The sequence below is a fragment of the Theobroma cacao genome, chromosome 9 (genome assembly GCF_000208745.1).
Source record: "Theobroma cacao cultivar B97-61/B2 chromosome 9, Criollo_cocoa_genome_V2, whole genome shotgun sequence".
In the NCBI taxonomy this organism is placed as follows: domain Eukaryota; kingdom Viridiplantae; phylum Streptophyta; class Magnoliopsida; order Malvales; family Malvaceae; genus Theobroma; species Theobroma cacao.
The window spans coordinates 31,572,024-31,582,063 of record NC_030858.1 but is presented as its reverse complement, the minus strand read 5'-3'; the positions used below and the strand labels follow the sequence as shown (position 1 = coordinate 31,582,063).

General features: G+C 34.5%; 1 protein-coding gene and 1 pseudogene across 1 annotated transcript; both read left to right on the top strand.

Annotated features, from left to right (window-relative positions):
• Positions 258-3,338, top strand: LOC108663293 (protein NRT1/ PTR FAMILY 1.3-like). The gene is made up of 3 exons (XM_018126899.1): positions 258-356; positions 501-704; positions 1,950-3,338. The coding sequence occupies exons 1-3, from the start codon at positions 258-260 to the stop codon at positions 3,264-3,266; spliced, it is 1,620 nt and encodes a 539-aa protein (XP_017982388.1). The 3' UTR covers positions 3,267-3,338.
• On the top strand, positions 3,652-8,880 carry LOC18507183 (annotated as a pseudogene).

The window sequence follows — 10,040 nt, the reverse complement described above, 5'->3', positions numbered from 1 at the left end:
GATTCATCTCCTTTGGGTGGGTTCTTCCCAGAATTTTCAAAACATGACTTTGAACCCATTATTTTACAAAGTGACAGAACTTTTATTTGACTGATTGACGGCATCCACATTGACTTGCTTTATTATAAGACCATATGTGTCTTGACGTTGAGAGAAATTTAGTTTCTTAAAAGGTTGAAATGGGAGGACTTGGATGCCCAGTTTAATTCGTGGAAGTAATACATCAAGCAGGAGGGAGGATTAAACTTGAGAAATGAATGGTTGCTACTGCAATTTCTATAACAACTGCTTCTCTAGCATGTGGACGTGGGCGTCCAATTACGTTCGCTTCTCTAAGGGTGCCCTATTCATCTCAGGTATCTACGCTATTCTTGAATAGGAAGGGCTAAAAGAATTCCAAAAGAAAAATAGTACTAGCTAGTATTCGTTATTAATTGTTACACTAACATAATTTTAATGGATGGCTACCATATCCGATGATAGGTTTGCTTATGAGCCAGGCCTTTGTAGACAACGCATTTAGAGCTTTCTTGATATCGTATATCCAGTTCATTTGGGACAAGTCATCTCTCCGAAAAGCTGCAGCCTTTGCAAATGCCTTTGAAGGCGTAACAATGTTTACGTCTATTGTCCTCGACCACATCGCAGCTGATCGCATAGGCCGGTTCAAACTCCTCGTTTGCACTGTTCCAGCTTTGATCATCGTAAGTTTATTCTTCATCTGTCAGCACTTGTCTCCGACTTACACTATTGTAGTTAGTTGCATCTCAAACGAGTCTCCTCTTGCCTTGTCCTGTGCCTCTTTTTTCTTCACCCTATTTTCTTTGCATTTTATATATTCTTATGATATTTTCAAATGTTTTTATCAAGAGTTACACAATACTATGATAAATATGAACGGTATAAAATTAAATTTATATCATTCATATTTTTTTCATTCGAAATCCAATATTCACTTTGGACTTAACATAGGAGAGGATTAGGAATAACATTTTGGCTTTAGTTTATTTAATATATTTTTTATAATGTTGATCAATAAATTTTAGTTTTTACAATATTAAAAAATAAAAAAATATATTAAAAATTAATATATAACATAGAAAAAGTAAGAGTTGTAAATGTTAAAAATGGAAAGTGGATATAATTATGGAACATATTAAAAAAGAAAATGTAGACATTAAATCTGGAACAAAGATAGTAATTTTTATCTGCATTTTTTTTAATACTAAATCACTTACTCTATGAATTTGAAAACAAGAAATTATTTATTTACATTCAATACATGTAATCATGTGTTAAACTTTTTATGAAAAGCTAAAAAGAATTATTTTAATAATATCAGAAGTTTTCTAGAGTAGAAAAATTATTTCGGAAAATTAAGCTAAACAATTAATATTTAAATATGCAATGAGTTACCTTAAATTTTCTTATAGTTTGTGATCAAGAACATTTAATAATTCAATGGTAGAGGGCAGTTGTAAATTTCCTTTCTTTCTAAAATTGTGTGTAAAAAAAAAATCACATTTCGATTAAGAAAACAAAAAACAGAAGTCATTAATATTGAAATTTGTTGGGAGATAAACCATATCTTCAACACAGAGATATCCCATTAATCTAATTAGTTAATGGATTTTTGGATCTTCCATGTTTATACCACATTTTAGTGTCGTGAGATACCACACTCAAATATATATCAACCTCAACAAACGCCCGTTCACTTGTGAGTAATGATAAGCTTCCATGCAAGCGAACAATGCTATTTTTTTGAGCAACCCATGCACCTTTTAGGCACGTACCACCATGCGTTATCCTGTGTTCAGGTTGCTGTATTAATACACCGCCATGTCCTTTCAAAAAAATACTTCATCACCATACTCGTCGCACTCAACTCCATTGCATTTTCAATATCGCAAAAAACACTCACAATAATGATATTATTCTTTTTGCAGGCATTACTGGTATTATGGCTTTCTAGTTGGCTTCTTGCTTCACATGTCAGCAATATTATATTTTACGTAGCATTAACGTTATTTATGCTAGGCACAGCGGGACAAGATGCTTCGTTGAAACCATTTCTCTGTGACCAGTTTCTTGCGACTATGGACATTGATGAGATTGAGATAATGGAAGATCAGTTTTCCCAAAAACAACATATGGAGAAATATGAGGATACACTTAGAATTCGTGCTAATTTTTGGAATTATATTGCAGTGTTTCTAGGAACGGTCGTATCTTCAACATTTGCATCAAGCCTTGAATGGGATGAAACCTTCAAGGTTTCACTAATAGTCGTCGTGGTGGCTTATTTAGCTTTCTGCTCTGGCAAGTGCTGCTATGACCATGAAGATCCAGCAAGAAAGACGGTTGCTGAACGAATGAATCAAGCAAAGCCCCTAGTAAAATTGCTACCTCTTTGGATAACATTCATCGTTTATAGTCTAGTGGAGGCAACGGGATACACTCTGTTTATAGAACAAAGTGAGAATCTAGATGATCGGATTGATCTTAGAATTCCTATACATTCATTCAATAGGATTCCTTTAACTTCATTCTATGTGCTTCAAAGCTTTACAACCTTCATCATATCATTATTGTGCGATTTTCTAATAATAAAATTCTGGAGTAGTGAAGAAAGCATTCAACATCGTGCCAGGTTTGTCAGAATTGGTATTGGAATGTTCTTTGCTATTGGGTGCTGCATAACTGCTTGGAGAGTGGAGGTTCGTAGATTAGGTTCAATCAGCGAATTTGAAAATGAGATTGGCCAAAGAATATCAGAAGGTGACAGAATTCCCATGACAATCGTATGGTTGGCTCCTCAATTTTTCTTATTAGGAGTTGTGAAAGGAATCTTGGGGAAGGGACTAAGGCATTTGTTTTATGACAGAGTACCAGTTTCGATGTGGGTTCTTGAGTATTTATTTAATGGAGGCATGCTGGGTTTTGGAAGATTCGTTAGTGTGTTATCATTATTGTTTGCTCGACCTTGGATTGGCGACACCATAAACGAAAGTCAAGCTGACAAGTACTTGCTAATGTTAGCCGTTTTAAATATTTTTATCATGTTTGTATACATTTTTCTTACCTATAGGTATGATTGGAATGTAATAGTACCGAAGAGCGGATCCCACGTGAGCATGGAAATGGTTGCTAGCTCCACGGAATTAATAACTGCATCCTCCTCGGTGCCTTTAGCCTTGGGGACAAATTCCAAGTCTCCTAGTAAATCATTGAGCAATCTAGAGTCCCGTTCAGTGGAAAAGTAGTCGTTCAACGCCTTTATTCGTGGCCCTAGATTAGATATGCATAATCTGTATGTGTCGTACATATCATCAACATTATTTCTATTTCAAGCTAATATGTACTTGTTTTGCTCAATATCCCTTTTTTTCTTGATGTGGAGTAAAGGTTTCTTGTTACATTATTTTTAATTTTTCTTGTAATTTTTTAATGTTTAAAAAAAATTATAATTACTAATTAAACAACTTGCAATACATATATAAGGAGAGTTTATACTTTATGCATTAACAATATATACTTCATTAATGAATAAAATTTAAATTCTTTAAAACCTTAAAAATAAATATCAAGAATTTACAATTAAATATTTAATTAGATAAAAAAATCAAGGTTTTCCTTATCCTCCTCGTTCTTTCTTTACAACCCTTCATTTTCTGCCTTTCCACCTTGGCCCACTGTCTGCATCGTCGGCAGCGACATCGGAGATTCCTTCATGCTTCATCGTCCACTTCCTCCACCACTACTTCCACCCCACCTCACCCTAACCCAACCCAACCCTTCTATATATCATCAAGATCTTCGAGCATAGGTCCATCATCGATGGTTGCATGGCCACTCTCGACTGGTGGTGAGACTTTTGAGGCTGGTGCTTCGATTCTTCATCTTAAGAACTAAATCTTGGTATAGATTTGGATGAGGATGAGGAGAAGCAAGAACATGATGATGCCGTTAGTGATGAAGAAGATGCAAATAGGTAATTTAACTGAACCTTGGTGAGAAGAGACATATGTCAACATGATTAAACTGAACCTTAGTGATGAACAAGATGTGGAGCAAAAATCTTGGTACAGATTTTTTATTTCATAAATCCCGACATGATTAAATGAGAATAGATATATGCAATTACTTCATTAAATGTAATGTGGAGGATATATTTTCTTGCTGAAATTTTACATGTATCGATAATCATTACTAATATAATCAAGTTTATAATCTTTAACATAATAAATCAATAAACATGTCAAATCAACAAATCAATAAATAACACAAATTTATGATTTTTCATCTATTAAAGGTTCTTTTGTTGAGGGAGACATGACAACACACTAACACACTTTAACATATTAAAACATATTTAATTAAGTATAATATTAATGATTAATCTTGATCACGGTCTTTTAGAGGGTTGGGCCTCTCTTGGCTTAGAAGATTGGGTTTTTCTTGGTTTATTATGGTTAGGACTTTTTGGACATTCTGGTTATAATATATGATAGAGAACTCATATTCTTTGTTGTTTATGCGAATAAATTTAAATGTTGCTTTTATATATTTCCATAATATATATTTGTTTTTTTAAATTTCATAGTTTTGTCCTGATAATAATTTTTTATTTGATGAGATGTTTCACAGCAATTAATCAAAAATTAATTTTTGTAAATTTAGAGAATAAAGTAATACTTACTGTAGTAGATCAATTATTCTCCAAGCTTCATTAATCGATATATATTCACCCCCTCTATCTGATCTAACTCTTTTTATCTTTTTATTCAGTTGATTTTCTACCTCAGATTTATATTTAATAAATATGTCAAAAACTTCATCTTTATGCCTAAGCAAATAAACTTTAATAAATCTAGAATAATTGTCAATAAATGTAACATAGTATTGCTTACCACCTTTAGTCACAGTTTGTTTTAGATCTCCTAAGTCTGTATGAATTAAACTTAATAATTTAGATTCCCTATTTACTGAACTACAAGTTTTCTTAGTTGATTTCGTTTCAGCACATATTTTGCATTTATTAAAGCATCCATTTTTAATACTAGAAATTAAACCTAGTGATTGCATTTTCTTAATATAGGGAATGCTAACATGTCCTAGTCTACCATGCCATAAATCAACAGAGTCAATTATGTAAGCGGAAGAATTGTCATTTTCATTCAAAACATTAGAAATGTTAAGTACAAAGAGTCCCTGATTGCAATAACCCTTACCCACAAACACATTATTTTTTGTCATCACGATCTTCTCAGATTCGAATAACACTTTCACCCCAACCTTGCCTAATAAGGCTACAGATACCAGGTTTGCCTTTATATTGGGAACATGAAGAACATCATTCAAAGCTAGGGTCTTGCCAGATGTGAGCTTGAGAAAGACTTTCCCTTTACCAAGAACTTGAGCAGTTCGAGAATTATCAAGGTATTTTGTCTCTTCTTCTTCCCCTACTGGAGTATAAGAGGTAAAGGCATTTCTGTTTGCACAAATATGCTTGGTAGCACCTGAGTCTACCACCCATTCCTTCACACTGGCCACCATATTTGCTTGTGAAATGACCGCAGCAATTACATCGTCGGATTCATCTGCTTTGACCAAGTTGACTCTTAGATTAGCAGATTTATCATTTCCCTTTGCTCTTTTCCTGCATTGTGCTGCATGATGCCTTGGCTTTCCACAGACAAAACAACTACCCTTCTTTTTGAAAGTGGGATGAGAAGCTTTAGGTTTATGATTAGGTTTATAAGGGTACCTTTGTTGACGCTGGGTTCTGCCTTGCACCAGATTGGCTTTAGTTGCAATTTCCTTAGCTTTGGAGGCCTTAATCTCCCTGCGGGTTGTGTCTTCAATGATGATGTGCACAATCAAATCTGCAAGTGACAACTGCTTTTCCTTGTGCTATAGTTGTTGCTTGTATCCATTCCAAGATTCTGGCAACTTCTCAATCAGCAATCTAGCAACGAATTCTTCTTACAAGTTGATTTTTTCAACCTTCAAATCATCCACCGGCTTGTGGTATTCATTGATCTGACTCTTGATGTCCTTGTTATCTGTCATCTTCCAACGATAAAAGTTACCAATCACAAACTTCTATTTCCCAACATCTTCACCATTGTATTTGGCTTTCATTGACTCTCATATTTGCTTTGCTTCTTTGTAAGGGTTGTATACATCAAACAACTCATTAGAAAGTGTGCTAATAATTGTATGCCTACATACCTTATTTGCATGCATCCATGATTCTAGCATCTTGACATCATCTGGCTTGGAATCAATTAGTGCAAAAGCCACCCCATGAACATCAAGGATTGAAGTTTCTGCCATCAAAGACTTCTATTTTGGAAATATCTGAAAATGGTTTGGCATATGAAACCGAGGGCATAGGAGTAATGGTCATCAGAGTGGAAGCTATGAGGGAACTGTTGACAGTAGTGGTGGCAATAGGGACAGAGGCAACATTAGGAACAGTGGCAGCAACATTATCAACGTGGGAATCCATTATCCTTAAGAATGTTAAAAAAAAATTATTAGCAACAAAGGAATATAAAACAAGTAAAACAGTAATTGGTCTGAGGCGTGGTATCACTGTCTTTAAGGATAATTTTTGCCCATTCGAAGTATAAAACTCAGTGTAAAAGGACTGTAACGGTTATCCTCCAAGATTCAACAGACCCTTCCTTATAGTTTGCACAAACTATTAAGGGATGACAGGAACAGCAAAAAGGAAAAAACCTAACTAAAAAAGAAAGGAGGCAGAGAAAGCTTAAGAGAAAAAAGAAGGCAGAGGAAATTAGTGGAGAAAGCTTAAGAGAAGCAAAGCTTTGGTATGTATTATGAGTAAGGGTGTGAGGTTGTATTTATAGGCATGGAGTAAAGTGAACATTGCACCAAATAAGGTGAACGTTGCACCAAATTAAGGAGTTAAGAAAAACCTGGTCAGCATTTATACTAAGTCAGATAAACATTGGAGCAAAACTAGGAGAACTAAGTAAGCATGGTAGAGTTTGAGTTTGATTTAATCAAAGGTTAAAAAAGCTTAAAAAAATTAAAGCCAAGGTACAAAAAGTCACTTAGGCACAGCCCACATGTGTATTCACGCACAAGGGGGGAAATCTGAAATTTCTAAAGGTTTGGCCCAATCTTGTGTGCGCGCGAGCCCACTCCGTTTTTCTTGCTAGCAATAAGCTCATAGTTGGTTTTCATATATAAAGCATTCACCTTTTATGTATCTTGGCAATGTGGGATGTTTGAACCTTATGAAATACACTATTTTCCAACACATATCACATGAGTTATCCTGTGTCCAAGTTGTTGTGTTAATATACCGCCATATTTTTTCAAAATACTACTACATCACCATACTCATCGCACTAAACTCTGTTGCATTTTAAATATCGTAGAAAACACTCGCAATAATGATATTATTCTTTTTGCAGGCATTATTGGTATTATGGCTTTCTAGTTGGCTTCTTGCTTCACATGTCAGCAATATTATATTTTATGTAGCATTAACGTTATTTATGCTTGGCACAGCGGGACAAGATGCTTCGTTACAAACATTTCTTGATGACCAGTTTTGTGCGACGATGGACATTGATGAGACTGAGATAATGGAAGATCGGTTTTCCCAAAAACAACATATGGAGAAATACGAGGGTACACTTACAAATCGTGTTAATTTTTGGAATTATATTGCAGTGTTTCTAGGAACCTTCGTATCTTCAACATTTGCATCAAGCCTTGAATGGGATGAAACCTTCAAGGTTTCACTAAAAATTGTTGTGGTAGCTTATTTAGTTTTCTGCTCTGGCAAGTGCTGCTACGACCATGAAAATCCAGCAGGAAAGATGGTTGCTGAACGAATGAATCAAGCAAAGCCCCTAGTAAAATTGCCACCTCTTTGGATAACATTCATCGTTTATAGTCTAGTGGAGGCAACGGGATACACTATGTTTATAGAACAAAGTGAAAATCTAGATGATCGGATTGATCTTTGGATTCCTATATATTCACTCAATAGGATTCCTTTAACTTCATTCTATGTGCTTCAAAGCTTTACAACCTTCATCATATCATTATTGTGCGATTTTCTGATAAAAAAATTCTAGAGTAGTGAAGAAAGCATTCAACATCGTGCCAGGTTTGTTAGATTTGGTATTGGAATGTGCTTTGCTATTGGGTGTTGCATAGCTGCGTGGAGAGTGGAGGTTTATAGATTAAGTTCAATCAGGAAATTTGAAAGTAAGGTTGGCCGAAGAATATCAGAAGATGACACTATTCCCATGACAATCTTATGGTTGGCTCCTCAATTTTTCTTATTAAGAGTTGTGAAAGGAATTTTAGGGAAAGGACTTAAGCATTTGTTTTATGACAGAGTACCAGTTTGGATGTGGTTTCTTGAGTATCCATTTAATGAAGGTGTGTTGGGTTTTGGAAGATTCGTCAGTGTGTTTTCATTATTGTTTGCTCGACCCTTGATTGGCGACACCATAAACGAAAGTCTTGCTGACAAGTACTTGCTAATGTTAGCCGTTTTAAATATTTTTATTATGCTTGTATACATTTTTCTTACCTATAGGTATGATTGGAATGTAATAGTATCATAGAGCGGATACCACATGAACATGGAAATGGTTGCTGGCTCCACGGAATTAATAACTGCATCCTTGGCGCCCTTAGCCTTAGGGACAAATTCCAAGTCTTTTGGTAAATCATGGAGCAATCTACAGTCCCGTTCAGTGGAAAATGTAGTCGTGTAACGCTTTCGTTCGTGGCCCTAGATTGGATATGCATAATCTGTATATGTCGTACATATCATCAACATTATTTTTATTGCAAGCTAATATGTACTTGTTTTGCTTAATATACTTTTTTTTCTTGATGTGGAGTAAAGGTTATTTGTTACATTATTGTTAATTTTTTGTTGTAATGTTTTAATGTTTAAATAAAAATTATAATTACGAATTAAACAACTTGCAATACATATATAGGGAGAGTTTATACTTTATTCATTCACAATATATACTTCATTAATGAATAAAATTTAAATTCTTTAAAACCTAAAAAATAAATATCAATAATTTATAATTAAATATTTAATTAGATAAAAAATCAAGGTTTCCTTATCCTCCTCGTTCTTTCTTTACAAACCCTAATTTTCTGCCTTTCCACCTTGGCCCACCATCTGCATCGTCGACAGCGACATCGGCGATTCGTTCATGCTTCATGGCCCACTTCCTCCGCCACTACTTCCACCCCATCTCACCCTAACCCAACCCTTTTATATATCATTAAGATCTTCGAGCATAGGTCCATCATCGGTGGTTGCATGGCCACTCTCGGTTGGTGGCGAGACTTTTGAGGCTGGTGCTTCGATTCTTCATCTTAAGAACTAAATCTTGGTATAGATTTGGATGAGGATGAAGAGGAGCAAGAACATGATGATGCCGTTAGTGATGAAGAAGATGTAGAACAAATAGGCAATAAAACTGAACCTTGGTGAGAAGAGACATATGTCAACCTGATTAAACTGAACCTTAGTGATGAAGAAGATGTAGCGCAAAAATCATGGTACAGATTTTTTATTTCATAAATCTCGACATCATTAAATGAGAAGAGATATATGCAATTACTTCATTAAATGTAATGCGGAGGATATTTTTTTTTATGAAATTTTACATGTATCGATGATCATTGCTAATATAATCAAGTTTATAATCTTTAACATAATAAATCAATAAACATGTCAAATAAACAAATCAATAAATAACACAAATTTATGCTTTTTCATCTATTAAAGTTTTTTTGTTGAGGGAGACATGACAACACACTAACACACTTTAACATATTAAAACATATGTAATTAAGTATAATATTAATGATTAATCTTGATCACGGTCTTTTAGAGGGTTGGGCCTCTCTTGGCTTAGAAGATTGTGCTTTTCTTGGTTTGTTATGGTTAGGACTTTTTGGACATTCTGGTTATAATATATGATAGAGAACTCATATTCTTTGTTGTTTAT

Excerpts from the sequence above, each read along its gene's own strand:
- LOC108663293 (XM_018126899.1), top strand. The coding sequence starts at position 258 with ATGGTTGCTACTGCAATTTCTATAACAACTGCTTCTCTAGCATGTGGA. Across the intron at positions 357-500 it reads GGGTGCCCTATTCATCTCAG|GCCTTTGTAGACAACGCATT; the intron begins GTATCTACGCTA and ends CTTATGAGCCAG. Across the intron at positions 705-1,949 it reads CTGTTCCAGCTTTGATCATC|GCATTACTGGTATTATGGCT; the intron begins GTAAGTTTATTC and ends TTCTTTTTGCAG.